General features: G+C 52.4%; 1 protein-coding gene across 1 annotated transcript in view; it reads left to right on the forward strand.

The window, feature by feature from the left end:
* Positions 1–457: 457 nt before the first annotated feature.
* Positions 458–14,935, forward strand: part of LOC112404704 (TRAF3-interacting protein 1-like) — a 36,403-nt gene continuing 21,925 nt past the window's right edge. The window contains exons 1-9 of the mRNA XM_024752789.1: positions 458–488; positions 3,683–3,817; positions 4,192–4,219; positions 10,487–10,592; positions 10,693–10,761; positions 11,187–11,348; positions 13,126–13,269; positions 13,373–13,777; positions 14,189–14,275. Of these exons, the coding sequence (XP_024608557.1) occupies positions 458–488; positions 3,683–3,817; positions 4,192–4,219; positions 10,487–10,592; positions 10,693–10,761; positions 11,187–11,348; positions 13,126–13,269; positions 13,373–13,777; positions 14,189–14,275 (1,167 nt within the window). The remainder of the gene's footprint in view (positions 489–3,682; positions 3,818–4,191; positions 4,220–10,486; positions 10,593–10,692; positions 10,762–11,186; positions 11,349–13,125; positions 13,270–13,372; positions 13,778–14,188; positions 14,276–14,935) is intronic.

Raw genomic sequence — 14,935 nt, forward strand, 5'->3', positions numbered from 1 at the left:
AAAAAAAAAAAATTAATGTTGGACCTGATCCCCAGCTATTTCTGATCTTTGGCTGCAAGAGACAAGGGTTTCTTTATGACCTGCCAAGGAGGTCCTCTGACTCTCAGCCTCAGCCTTCATTGTCTTTACCCACTGCCCTGGCAACCCCACAGCCACCAACTGACCCCATGCTTCTTTCAGATGAAGATAGTGCCCTCTTGCTGGACTCCCATCCCTCCAGCGCTGGGGAGATTCTTCACACCAGGAGCTCCCATCCCTCCAGCGCTGGGGAGATTCCTGCTGCACCAGGAGCTCAGTTCTCCCACTCTTACATTAACCATGGGGATTTCAGTTCAGCTGGCCAGTGGGTGATTCGGCTTCAAAGTCTCAGGTTAGAGGCTGCTTCCCCAGACCACTCCTGATAGCAACTATATTAGGTGGAGGTCCCTGAGAAAGTGGGTTTGTAGCCCCAACTCGAATGGGGACTCCCCGGGGGGAAGAGGGGGGAGGTAAGCCGCTTTGGTTGAATTTCCCCAGAGAGGAGCTTAGCTGGGAGCCAACAAGGACCAGTGCTCCTTGTGGAGTGGGCTTTGGTCCGAGAAGCATCTGGGTGGCCGTCCACAGCATCCGTGACAGTGGTTTCAGACTTTGGCTCATCTAGCCAAGATGCACCGTGTGTACCAAGGAGACAGCAGAGCAGGCTCCTGTCTTCCTGGAGCTTGCGTTCTAGCGGGGAGGAGACACTGTACATCCCTTTATACAATATCTCGTTTAGGTGCAGCCCGGAGGAAGCTGATGGGTGGCCGTGGGCCACCTGGCGAGGCACCCGGAGGTGCAGGTCAGGGGAAGCTTCCTGAGGAATGACCCACAAGCCTACTGGGCTTGCAGGGGTGGCAGGCTGGCATAGTTTGGGTGGAAAACTCAGTTTTTACATGATTCAGACAGAAGCTGTGCTCTGAAACTCCGCTCTGAGGCGTGGACGGTGTGTGGCTCACGGTGTGTGGCTCACGTGGACGGTGTGTGGTAGGCACTCCGGAGGGAGGGGCTGGGCCCAGCGAGGCGGAGGGGCAGCGCCAGGCAGCGCTGAGGCCTCGGAACCCGCCCGCCTGCCCTCCTGTGGCACCTACTCTGGCAGAAAGCGCCAAGTCCACGTGTGTGCCTTGTCCTCGTGCTTTCGGGCAAACCCTGACTGACTTCGGACACTAGTTAACCAGGCTTTCCTGGAAAGGGCTTGCTTGGGTCTCTAACAGCAGATGATTCTTGCCCTTTGTTTGAGAACCAGCCCCTCTGTTCAAATAAGAGGAAAGCCATGGACGCCCCCCTCCTCCACTCCAGGAAGGTGCCCTGAACAATTATTCTGTCTGTGTTTTCATGGATGTAAGGGCCCTCCATCAGATCTCTAGGTCCTGGGAGATCCCGGTTTAAGAAAATCCTGGTGGAATCTGGCTCGGCCCGGATTCTTCTGCGGGGCGTTGCTCCAAGCGCTTGTCATTAGGGATAATTATTGGAGGAGGCGTCTGAGCTTATCTAATTCAAATCCCTTGCTTTCCTGGTGAAATAGATGAGGACTAAAAAGGCCAGAATTGACCAAAAAGTCACACAGCTGGTTACAAGTAAAGTGACAGCTGGTCGCTGCTAATTTGGGGAACTCACCACAGTACCAGGTAAACTTCAGTCTCCTAAATGATCCTGTTAGATGCAGTTTTATATATATATATTTTTGTGTGTGTGTGTGTGTGTTGTTGTTGTTTTGTTTTTTTTGCAGTACGCGGGCCTCTCACTGTCGTGGCCTCTCCCGTTGCAGAGCACAGGCTCCGGACGCGCAGGCTCGGCGGCCATGGCTCACGGGCCCAGCCACTTTGCGGCATGTGGGATCTTCCCGGACCGGGGCACGAACCCGCGTCCCCTGCATCGGCAGGTGGACTCTCAACCACTGCGCCACCAGGGAAGCCCAGATACAGTTATATTTGAATGGGGTATAAATGGGCACCCAGAGCATTCACCAACAAGGCATCAATATTGTGGTTTTTCCTAAGTGGGGGCTTCCTCTGACAACCTTTAACTTTTGTTTTTGATTGAAAAGTTATTATTTATTGAGAAATAAATCTAAATTACAATGAGGTATAAAGAAGCAGAGAAATGTCCCATTATCCCAACTCCAAGATCATCTCTGAAACCTTGGGACTGCTGGACTTATTCACACACTCAAACACACTCACACAAGTACACATTTAACATGACTGAGATCATATTGTCCACGTAACATCATAGCTTGATTTTTTCATTTAAACTTGCGGTATAAGTGAACCATGTTACTAAGATCCCTTAGGAAAGAGCACTTCTACTAACTGCATAAGCTACTCAGCGTTTGGCAAATAGGTATTGATTATCGTATGCATCTGACAATGTTGAAGGTACAGGGGATTCAGAGGTGAGCAAATCAACCTGTACAAGTGGAACTCACTTTCTGGGGGGAAACTGGGGTGGGAGAGGAGACAGAAAATGAAAAGGCAGATATGAATTTTAAAAATTACTTCCAGAGAGTGATAAGTACTTTGAAGAAAGTAAATTAACAGACTGGAGAGTTCAGATGTGGTTTACTTTTGACATCTCTGAGGATGTCACATGTGATTTGAGACCCAAATAATGGCAAGGATGCAGCCATATGAAGATCTGGGGGACCAGTGTTATTCAGCTGAAAAGACCAGCAAGTTCAAAGGTCCTGGGGCAGAAATGATCTTAGCAAGTTTAGGAACAGATAGAAGGTTTTGTCTTCTAGGCTCACTTGGAGAGGAGGGGACAAAGCCTTCTAGGCAGACCCCTCAGGTTTCACAAAATGATGTCAGTTACCTCGTGGCTTAGATGATGGAGTATACAGCAAGGCACTTTACTGGCCATACAGACTGATACCTGCCCTTCTGAGGCTGTCCCCAGGCTCTGGCCACTTCTCCTTCTCCTGGTGCCTGCTTCCCAGCCCGTCCCTCTGGCTGACCTACATTCTGGGCTCTTCTCAGATGTGGAGCTCAGGCTTGGGCCTCCCCAGCCTCTGTGGGCCTTTGTCTCTAGGCATGTTTGCCTCTCAGGCAAGGGAAGATAGGGCCTGGAAGCCACCTTGTTTTGTGGACTTTCCCTCCTGGGGTGAGTCCTGGCCACGGTTACTTCGTTCATTCATTCATTCAGAAACTGCCGATTTCAAAAGCATCTCCTGCCAGGCTTTCATGTTTCAAACACTTTCTTTGCTGTGATTTTCTCTAGTTATTCAATCAATTATCTTTTTTTATGAATGACACTTTTTTATGTGCTCTGCCTTTTTCTCTAATCCTTTCATGACTCTGAGGAACTTAGGGGCATTCAGGGTACAGAGCCCCCACTCCCTGCAGCCAGCCCCCAGAACTGAAGGCCCCAGGCTGGCGCCCTCCTCCCGCCCCGACTCCTGAGGCCCTGGTGCCAGGTCTCTTTCCTGGAGGCAGGAATCCTTAGCTGCATGCACTAGCCCTGCTTTCCCAGGCCCCAGAATGCCTGCCCACCTGCCTTCCAGGTAGGAGGCGAGGACTCACCTAGGGACAGTGTTAAGGACGTGACCTACAGGGACTCATGTCCACTCGACAGTCACCTCCGCCCAGACAGGCCCTCAGTGCGGGGTGGTGACCCTGCTCCCTTGTCCCAGATCTCAGATCTCACACCCTCTCTCATGGTCCCGCAGAGAGGGGCCAGGCCTATGCCCTCCGGCCTCCACAGGGCCTCCTCAGCCTAGAAGTCCCCCTACTCTCCACAGCTGTGGGAGAAACACGATTCCTCCTCGTGCGGCACCGGCTGGGGTCCTCGGTGGACCCTCGGGGTCAGAGGACTCTCCACAGCCATACCCCCTCCTCCACCGCTCACAGACAAGCCGGTTACTGGCCACAGCTGCCCTGGCTGCTCCGGGCCCAGAGAAGGATTCTGCCTGGCGTGAACTTTCTGGGCAGGAGGCTGGGGAGCCTCTGTTGAGAAGGCAGGGTACTTGGGGGTCAGAGGCCAAGGTCACTGACCTCCCTGAGTTCCCCCTTTGCCCCTGCTCAGGCCAAGCCCAGCCAGTGTTCAAAGCTCACAGGTGGGTGCCCCTGAGGGGAGACTCTGGGCTCCCAGCTTGGCCACGGTGGGCAGGTAGAGGAAGAGGTCTGGGTGGGACGCCCCAGCTCTCAGACTCCACAGCGTCTTCCGCATCTGCTGCAGGCCCTGGGGGCCTGGCCGCCCTGTGCCAGTGAGTTCCCCTTCCTTCTCTCCCTAACGCCTGGAGGGCAGGAAGCTGGTGCATCCTCGTCTAAGGGCTTAATCACCGCAGAGCTTTGGGCCGAGCTTCATGAACTAAGGGCCCAGCCTCGAAGTACACAGTCCCATTATGGCCCCCCTTTTAATAGACTTCCAGGGGGCCTGAGGTGGGGTCGGGTGGTGGGCGGGGAGGGGGAAGGGAGTGAATACCATCCTCCGTGATGTGAAGTACTAGCATCAGCGTGGGTGAGGACGCTCAGAAATGACGAGGCAGTTGGGAAACTGTTTTACGCTTCTTTATGGCGTTTGATGGACTGTTTAAGAATGAATGTTTGCTCTTGGGCAACAGGATACATGTGTGATAAAGATAAGTGTGTGGACGACAAGGAGGATAACAGGAATCTGAGAGCCCTGGAAGGAGCCTAGTTCACAGTGTCCACCATCACCCAAGGGACCAAGGTGCCAAATGCCACAGGGGACTGTCCTACCAAGACCTTGGGTTGTGGGTCTGGACGGGAGAACCCAGACTCTGGGAAGTGTACTGCTGGGAGAAAGGGGATGGATGGGAAGACAAAAGCTCCCATGGGTAGAGTGGGGTTTCCAGAAAGCCAGGAAGATTTGATAAGGCAGGGGCCAGAGGATGGAGGTGCTCTGGTCAAGGGGTGGACTTGGAAGTGGGGAAGCAGGGTTACTAGCCGAGGGCCACCCGGGAGGGAATCTCTCTGAGAGCACGATTCTCCGGGGGCTTTCTTCCTCATGGACCGTGGAAGAGCTCTACACAGTGAGTGTTATCAAATGCCTTCCCTCACAGGTTGTCACCTCTTAGGCTTCTCTCAACCGCTCAGTAAAGTCTCTTACAGCCAGCCCACGTGCGTGGTGAAGTGTGGAAAGAAATGAGGTTGGCACTGCTGGAGGGAGATGAGCTCTGGCCGTTCATCTGGCCTCTGGCTAGATAACCAATGCTCACATGGTCCTGGATGCAGTTAGCAGCAGAGAGAGCTATGGTCCTAGGAGCAGTGATCAACTGCTGCTGTGGAAGTTGCTTACTAGAAGGTGTGTAGTTCCACAGAAATCCCCCGCACCTAAACAATACTCGGCGCACGGCAGTGCTTCAATAAATGCCTGAATGATACTTTGTAGGCGATCCTCACCAAATATACATGAATGCCCATGAAAATGAAAAGTGCGCATGTACACAAAAAGTGCTTGAACTCAGTAATTACCAGAGAAATGCAAATTAAAACCATAATAAGATACTATTACATACCTATTAGAATGGCTAAAATTAAAAAGACTGACACATCAGGTGTTGCCAGGGGATATGGAGCAACTGGGAATGCCATACGTTGCTAGGGCAAATGAAAACTGATGCAGCCACTTTAAAAACAGTGCGGTTGCTTCTTGCAAAGTTAAGCATGTTCTTACCATATAATCCAGCAATCCTATTTCTAGGTATTTAGCCAAGAGAAATGAAAACGTATGTTCATACAAAGACTTGTATGTGAATGGTCTTAGTAGTGTTACTCATAAATAATAAGAAATAAAAGCAACTCAAATATGCATCAACTGTTGAACAGATAACCAAATCGTACTACGGACACTACTCAGCTGCAAAAAGGAATGACATATGGATGAATCTCAAAACATATAAAGGAAAGAATTAAACACAAAAGACTATGTACTGTACGATTCCATTCACATGGAACTCTAGGAAAGGCATGGTTATAACGACAGTTGCAGTTGCCTGGGGCTGGCGTGGGGGAGGAGATGAACTGCAAATGAGCAGGAGAAAATGTTTTAGGGTACAGGAACTGTTCTGTATCTTGATTGTGGCGACGGTAGCATAATTGTGTAAAATTACCAAAACGCAACAGGCTGTACACTTAAAATGGGTGAATTTTATTGAATGTCAATAATAATCGGGGGCTTTCCTGGTGGTCCGGTGGTAAAGAATCCGCCTTCCAATGCAGGGGACATGGGCGCAATCCCTGGTCGGGGAACTAACATCCCACATGCCGCGGGTCAACTAAGCCTCAGCGCCACTACCGAGCTCTCGCGCCTCAATTAGAGCCCGCGTGCCGCAAAGTACAGAGCCCCTGCGCTCTGGAGCCCAGGCCACAACTAGAGAAGAGAAAACCCGCACGCACGCCACAACTAGAGAGAAGCCCGCGCGCCGCAAGGAGCGCCACTATAAGGTCGGATCTTAACAAAACGGCACCGCGAAACAAAGGAAAGCTTCAAGTGAGCTTTATTAGGGAGCGCTCCCGGGCGAGGTTCACTGGTCCGAGAGAAAGGGGCCAGAGAAGTCGCGTCCAGTACTGGATGAGGGGAATTTTTATTGGGGTAAAAGCAGAAGGCGGCTTGCAAGGGGAGGGGGTGGTTTGCTATACAGGGTAATTCCTTATTTGGTGAGGCTACAGCAGGGCCAGGTGTTGGTTGGTCTGTTGTGGGGCGTAAGCCCATTTTCCCTTACCGTCAGCCCCATTGTTTTCTGGGCAGGAAGTTAGAGTCTCTTGTTGATTCCCAGAACAGGTGAGGTCGTTATGTTCCAATGCCTCTCCTACCTCATACTGGTCGATGTTTTCTCTTACCCCCGGGCCTCCTTTCACCCGGGCCAACGGACTTTACAGCCACAACGATAGATCCCACATACCGCCAACGAAGATTCCGCGTGCTGCAACGAAGGCCTGACGTAGCCAAATAAATAAATATTTTAAAAAGTCAAATATAAATTTTAAGTTAAAAAACTCCACATCCAGATACATCTCGAGCAAAGAACACATAAAGAATGGAGCGCATTGAAAATGGTAAAAATGAATGTAAATAAAAATTATAAAGGTATCCAATAGAAGAACTAAAAACAGACCACAAAGCTTCAAAATTGATAGAAGTATCTGCAGTGAGCCTGTGCGTGGCGGATGGAAGACAGATGGGACAGAACCACAGACACCTGGCAGAACAACAAGGGAGCGGCTTCATCCTGGTTACAAAGCCCTGAAGCATCGTTTGGTCCTCATCTCCCTGGGAGTTAGGGAGGCTGGCACATATTATCCCTGCTTTATAGGAACAGAAACATAGCCTCAGAGAAAAGGAGTTACTCTTCCAAGAAGCCACGTTAAGTAACAACAGGATAAGGTACGTGTCTTTTGAGATAACTTAGTCCGGTCCCCCTGAAGTGAACCTTGGAAGCTGCGTTGCTGCTATCCAGTCCTCGGGAGGGCTCCTCTAACGCGGGGCGAACAGCTTTTTCCCGAGGCTGCTGAGCGGTGGAGGGGTTCGGCGCTGTCACCGGGCAGGGACGCTGAGGCAGCCCCACCGCAAACGCCGCCCGCGTGCGCGCGCAGTCGGACAGGGGCCGACGGGACCAGGGCTGGCGTCAGGGTCGGACCTCGCGTCGCTGAGCGCGTCCCCTGCCCGAGGAGCCGGGCTTTGGCCGGATTCCGCGGCGCCTCTGCTCTCACCCCTGTGCTCCCCTTCGCGCCAACCCCCTGAGCCCCCTCTTCCGGGTAGACTCCCGGCCCCTTGGAGAGCATTCTTATTTCATCCCATCCTACCCATGTATCTCTTAGAGCACATCTTCCGCTCTACCTGGCAAAGCTGTTTCTGTGATTTTTTTTGCTGCGATGTCTAGCATGTGAAGAGTGCTTACAAATCCCGGGAGAAAGAAATCATTCTTTTTTTTTTTTTTGTATAATTTCCCTCTCCCCAAGTTTCCCTCCACCTGCTCCCCTGTGGTCACCACATACTGGATGCTTAATCAGTACCTGTGGGTGAATTGATTGAAGGTGGTTTAGGGGACCTGAAAAGAAGACGCTATAAAAGAACTCCCTCTCCCCAAGTTTCCCTCCACCTGCTCCACTGTGGTCACCACATACTGGATGCTTAATCAGTACCTGTGGGTGAATTGATTGAAGGTGGTTTAGGGGACCTGAAAAGAAGACGCTATAAAAGAGCAGGTCAGTGTTTGCTGATAAACGGAAGAGCATGTCTTGAGATGGGTTGTCTGTAAACTTTTCCCCACTGGCTGGTGAATTCCTGAGCGACGTGGACGGTAGCTTGTTTGTTGGCATATCCTGGGTACGGTACACAGAAGGTGCACGACAAACATTCATTGTTGAATGGAATCAGTCAAGGCTCCTGTAACTCAGGGTGGCAGCGCCCATTTCCGTGGTGCACCTGAGTGCAGTGTTGACCTTGGAAACTCGGGCGTGCTCTTGGGGAGTTAAGAGCTCGAACTTGCAGGTGTCCAGGGGCTCAGGCTCCCACTCTTGCCCCGTGTTTGTCCTTAAACTTCACATCTCACTCTTTCCAGCAGGTGCTGGAAATTACACAAATTTTGCTTTGCTTGTTTTTGCTATCTTAGCTTAGCTTACAATGTGTGCCTCTCTCTGTTAAAAACCCTAATCGTGCTTACAGCTCTCTTGAAACCCACCCACATCCCAAGGGCTGCCTTGACTGGCCTCCCCCTCCTCCTAAGCTAGTGCAGCACTTAGACCTGCCCTGGACAGTGTTTGGGGAAGGGACGTGGCTGCGTGGAGAGCCTGGTGGGAGCCGGGCCTTGAGCTGCATCACCCCCGCCCTGTGAAGTAGGCAGGCAGCGTCCTCTAACCCAGGAGGGGTCAAGTCACTTAGCCAGGAGGTGAGTGGCCAACTACAGCGGTTGCCGCCCAGCCTCACACTTTCATTTTCTGTGTTAGTCCCATCTCTTCACTGAAACAGAGCCAGGAAGGAGGCTGGGGGCCACACCTCGTCCTGTGGGTCTTGGTGTGGCCCTGGGCTCATGGTGGCTGCTGTCCCCACCTCCTGGAAGGGCGGAGGAGGAGGAAGGTTCGGGCAGGAATCGGCTTGGTTGGCCAGGTAGCCAGGGTGTGGGGAAGGAGTTCCGTGTTCCCAATCGGGATCCACTGGTCTGCTTTTCTTCCTCAGTTTTTTCCTAATCTAAGGTCAAAATTAATTTCTCTACCTGTGTAAAGATAAATACGTTAATTGTCACCTACTCAATAAAGATGTTAGGACAGTTGACATCTGGAAAGCATTTTCAGATAATATGTGCAGATCCTTGTACGAAAATTCTTCACTGCCCCTGAGTATTGTATTCAAATGTCCCTGTTAGTATTTTAGCTACTGCTAAACCAGCTCTGCCTCTTTCATAAATTGAAGCACTGATCCTGCGAAATTCATGTCTCTTGTTGGTTAAAATGACTGCTCACAGGTTTAACTGTCAGCACACTGGAAAAAGCTCCAAAGGTTTTTCCTTTCGAGGATGCAGAAGTTCCAGGAATGTTAAATGCAGGGTACTGCTGATGTTCCACCTGTCTTGTCAGGAAGAAAACCAGCACAGCTGTTAAGTAGTTTGAGGAATGAAAGCTAGCTTAATTAATAGCTAGCTAGTTGTAGCTTGGTCTCAGAGAAGGAGCCTAATATTAGTGTGGGACTGTCTTTTTTTTTTAAGGTAATAAATACTCTTTATATCTGACCCAGGACACACACATATAGGCAATATTCATCCTAACCACATACAGTGCAGTCTGATATTTTCTTATATGTTTTATTAAAAAATGCTTATTGCTACCCATTACATTGACTTTATAGTGACCTGCCGCATTTTGAAAACCTCTGGTCTGAGAGAAGCCGGGGCCCTGGTGTGTCTGGAGGTGGGGAGGAACGGAACACATCACCACCCCCAAAGCCTGACTGAGGGGTAGCTGGGAGGTCCAGGTTGACTGAGGAGAGGAAGGGGTCGGGGAAGAGCAAAAGTGACGTGGCACAGAGCACCCCTGTGTCCCAGGAAGTGAGTGACCCAGTGGCGAGGAGAAACCCAGGCTGGGAAGTCCCTCTTCTTTCCAAAGTCCGCGCTCTCCACTGCCCTGAGCCATCCTCACAGGAGGCCATTTCCTGTCTGTGCACCCCTCGGGGCCTCCTCGTGGTAGTGAGGCTAAGTCCACATTCCTGATGGCTTCGAAGGCCATCCAGTCAGGCTCGTGCCGACTCCCTGGCCTCAGGCTCCTCTTGTCAAACTTCCTCTGGCTCCTCGAACAGGACCTAGTTGGACCCTGTGGGACTGTTTCTTTTGCCTGTCACGTGCTTCCTCAATACCCGCTCCCCCAGTTCTTCTCCCGTAAGCTTCTGGTCTTAGTTTAGATATGATTTGGTCTGGGAAGTGGTCCCCGACTCCCCAGGGCCTCCTGCACCTGGATTAGGAGGGATCCTGTCCCCCGTTATAGCCCCGCGGGTCCATCGTGTTCACCTGTTGTCACAGCCAGGCTGAGTTCTGTGAGGACCAGGCTGGCTCCTGCCGGGACGAGGCCTGGCACATGGCAGACGCTCAGTGCTCATTGCGTCAGCGGATGAATGACGTCCTGGGCGTAGACAGATCCAGGCGGCCCTTAGCGTGGGCAGTGGGCGAGGCCAGGGCACGGGCTGTCCCGTGGGGCGCTGACCATGGCCTCGCTTTATCTTTTGAAGGTGATCAGGATGACGGGTTTCATGAAGGGCCTCTACACAGACGCTGAGATGAAGTCCGACAGCGTTAAGGTAGGTTTGAGGCGCTGTCCCTGCTCGCCTTCGTGAACAGGGCTTTTGTGAGCGGTGCGCTGTGGTGGCCCCTCGCTCACGGCTGACCTGTGGCTGGCATGCGAGGCTGGTGGCTCTGGGCGTTGCCACGTGCCCTTCCTCGCTTCGTGGTCTTTGCGGCAGCTGCCTAGCACGCTAACGTTATCCTGGAGCGGTGGAATGAGTGTTCCAAAGGTTAATGATGCTAGCCCACCACCTACAGCTAAAAGCTTTACCGAAGAGTTTTTTTGGTGGTTGTTGTTATAGAGTCAGGATTTCTAAATTTACCACGCATCTAAAAATAGCTTCTTATCTAAACGGGAGCTGTGCCTGTTGGACATACTGAAGACAATGCAAGCTCTTTTTGAAGTATTTTAATATTTGTGTTTTAAATGGAAATCTTTCAGGATAAAGACACCAAAATTAGCTTCCTTCAGAAGGCCATAGACGTGGTGGTCATGGTCTCCGGAGAGCCACTGTTGGCAAAACCGGCTCGCATCGTGGCCGGGCACGAGCCTGAAAGGACCAACGAGCTGCTCCAGAGAATCGGAAAGTGCTGTCTCAACAAGGTAGCGCCGCCCCCGAGCTGGAGGCTGCCAGCACGGGAGGGGTGACCAGACGGGGAGGGCAGGCCACGCAGCGGAGCCGAGGTGCTTAAGGAGGGGGTTCTAACCCTGTGCTTGCAGTCTGACCCCACCTCTCCTGGAGCCTCCGAGTTGCAGAAGTAGTTTAAAGCTGCACACTGAAACAGATAAGGCAGTGCTACGCACAGGGTCTACGAGCTGTCAGCATCAAATAGGGACTCCGCAGACACTTTGCTCTTGGGCACGTGGCTGGAGGCTGCGTGCCCGGCCTGCTGAGCCCTGAATCCTTTCTCCTTTTGGGCCTCCTTTCAGGGCAGGTGACTGTTTCCAACCGGGTGACCGGAGGAGCTGCTTTTCTTCATCTTTGGGGCTCGTGGGATGTCCCTGTTCTCTGCCCGCCTTTCCAGCCTCTTGGGTCTGCTTCCCTCCCTCTTTCCCTCCTCCCCTCCATCCCTCCCTCTCCCCTGGTGGGTGTTTGCAGAGCTGTGCTGCCTTCAAAGAGATCCTGTTTCACTTGTGCAGGGACTGGATTTCCTGAGATCCTCACCAAGGGCTGGAATCTTGGCTTCTCCCTCACAGTCCAGCTGGGGCCATAGGAGCAGGTCATCCCCAGGGCCTGCCTTCTTTGTGGGATCTGAGTAGCCCCCAGGAGAGCGGAGTTGGACCTTTATCAAGGGCATGGCTAACAGAGCCCTTCATGGACCTGATGGGCTGGGGGCTAACCTTCCATGTTACCAAGATGGGAAAGGTGGGCTTCAGCTCACACAGCAGCAGTGGGAGATGGAGAGTGGGATCAGACTGGCCCCCGGGGCCTCAGGGTAGCCTCGCCCTGGTGTGCTGGGTCCAAGGCATGGAGACGCAGAGGCTGATCTTCCAGTGCGCTGACCTCTGTCCCCCGCCCCCACCCCCAGATCCTTCTTGTTGCTCGTCTTTCCAAAAAGCAAATCTGACTAGCCTTCCTGCTGCATCCCTCGCCCCCAGCTCCGTGCACCGCTCACGAAGCCCGCCTCCTCTGGTCCTTTTCTCTCATCTCTCACCTTGTGCCTGCACCCCGAGGGCTCCTGCCCTGGTGTCACTCCCTCGCTTGTGCTGCTGCTTTCTCTGTGTGGAGCTGCTTCCCGGGAGCCGTGTGGGATTGGCTGCTCTTGCTGGAACCCCGGTCGTGTTCCCCCAGCGCACTGACTTTTGGTTCTTGTGTTTGGCCGCCTCGCTGGTGTGCAGCGTGTCCTCGGCCCGCGGTCTAGTGCCGGGCGTGTAGCAGTCACTCAGCGCAGGCTTGCGGAAAGCGGGAGTGTGTGGCCAGTGGGATTCCTGACCCGAGGTCTGGGGGGCGGTCAGGGATGCTGCAGAAGGGATTTTGGCATTTGATGGGGCTCCGGTTAGATCATTCCTTAGGCCCTTTCGGTGCTGGGCCTCTGTGGCCCCGTGAGAAGTGAAGGGTGTCGTAGAGTCGTGTGGCCAGCTTTGGTGTCCTTGAACAGCACACACGTCCACTCTTGGCACCTTGGGTAGAAGGGACCCAGGGTTCATTTAGCTTGAGTGGACTGCGCTGTTACCGCAGGAGTGCTGGAGGGCTCGGTTAGAGGAGATGCTGTACGTTGTCTGTGGTAACGTTCATTTCCTTTTAATATTTTATCCTTTGAAATCCATTAGGAGACAAAGATTCCGTTTAATGAGCAATCTTTGAATGTTGACATTCATGTTTATTAAACGTACTAATTTCATCGCAACCTTGCATTTTATTTCCTCACGTTGGGACAAGCTCTCCAGCGACGATGCGGTGAAGAGAGTGTTAGCCGGAGAGAAGGCGGAAACAAAAGGAAGGTCCTCACTGACGTCGAAACCTCAAGAATTGGATAATAAGAACGTGAGGGAGGAAGCGTCCAGGGTTCATAAGGATAAAGAGGTGAATGCAAGTTACGTGCATCTGAAAATGAAATAATGAGGCTTTTTGTGGTTCAGGTAGACGTTTATAAGTGATATTGTCATCCAGCTTTTTTGTTTTCTAGGATAGAAGAAACTCTGAAATAAACGAGAGAAATACAAGCGGAGGTCGAAAACAGAAAGAGGAATTAAAGGAAGAAAGCAAACCAAGAGAAAAGGAAAGGGACAGGGAGAAGGCCAAGGAGAATGACCGAGACAGACACAAAGATCCCGAGAGAGACAAGTGCCACGAAGGGGAGAGCGAGCGGGCCAAGAACAGGGCCCGGCCGGAGAGGGCCAGGGACAAGGACGCAGAGCGGGAGAGCGAGCGGAAGAACGAGGGCGGAAAGGAGGAGAAGTGGAAAGACCGGGAGAGCGAGCGCGAGCGACACAAGGGCCAGGAGCGGGCCCGGCAGAGGGTGCGGGACGGGCAGCGCTCCAGGGACCCTGACAGGGAGAGGAGCCGCGAGCGCGAGAAGCCGGGGAGAAAGGTAAGTCCTGTTGGAAAACCTCTGCCTTTAACTTAGAAAGGGTTCGTGGTGTTCTCCACAATGACTCTGGTCTTGGTTGTAGTGTGATTAGGAAACTGGATTTCTTTATCACCAGTTTAAAATTCTGACAGTCGTGGATTCCTAGGAGAACCTTAAAGTGATACTGGTTTTTGCTTTTCCTGTCTGCGGTGTGTGTGTGTGCCTTTGGGCGTTCTCCTGGAGACCGGGGATCAGTGGGTCCCGTGGCTTTGTGAGCAGCGTTTCCAGGCAGCCTCAGTGTGTGGGGTCCCCGGGGTGTGGGCATGGCTGCGCTTATTAAGGATTAGGGATACTTTCTAAGTCTCTGAAGCATTAGCAGAGGAGTAAAATGAGACCTCAGTTTACTGAATTCTTGTTTAATTAAATTTTCAGGTACATTTAGGGTTTTCCAGAAAATTCTTTTGGTTTCAGACACTGTTTTCTCGACGTGCAGGTTATTTCGGACCCGCTGTAAATAGGGTAAGTCTCCTGGCAGGGCTGGCATTGCAAATGCTGGTTCTTGCAGGGACATCAGACGACTGTAAAGTGTCCTGGGCAGGTCCTGGAAATCCTCTGGTCTCCAGCTGCTAGAAAGGAGGAAGCTGAGGTCTGGGAAAGTACAAGGTCTGCTGAGTGAGGCGGCCAGGCGGTGAGGGGCCAGCTTGCCCTTTCCTGCCGAGCCGGCCTCTGGTCTTGTGGCCTCGCATCCCTGGCACCGGGAGGTGAGCGGGCTCCGTGGGACGGACTGCGCGCCAGGCCTGGCAGCTGGTCTGCTCGGTGGTTCTGTTGGCTGTTGGTATGCTACCTGGGACCCTGGGGTCTCCCAGGGACACCCTGGAGTCATGTAACCCACCACGGCGTATGTATCATAAAAGCCTGGTTTCCCGTAGGAGCTTTAGAAATAACCAAGGCCTTCCCCGTCTTTTGCTTCTTTTTAGAGGTCGGAGAAAAGTCTTTCACGGAGCCGGTTTTAGTGCGGTGCTCGCACATTCTAGTGCACTTCACGAGGCAGCGCCTGCCTGGGGCACCTCCTCAGCCCTCCAGGCCTTCAGACCCAGTGTCCCACCCGTGACGTTCACTGAGGTTGCTGGTGGTGGGACTGGTTTTCTAAGTAGAGAGACAGTTCCAAAGAGAACTTTT

This window comes from Neophocaena asiaeorientalis, unplaced genomic scaffold, assembly GCF_003031525.2.
Source record: "Neophocaena asiaeorientalis asiaeorientalis breed wild unplaced genomic scaffold, Neophocaena_asiaeorientalis_V1.1 scaffold294, whole genome shotgun sequence".
NCBI lineage: Eukaryota > Metazoa > Chordata > Mammalia > Artiodactyla > Phocoenidae > Neophocaena > Neophocaena asiaeorientalis.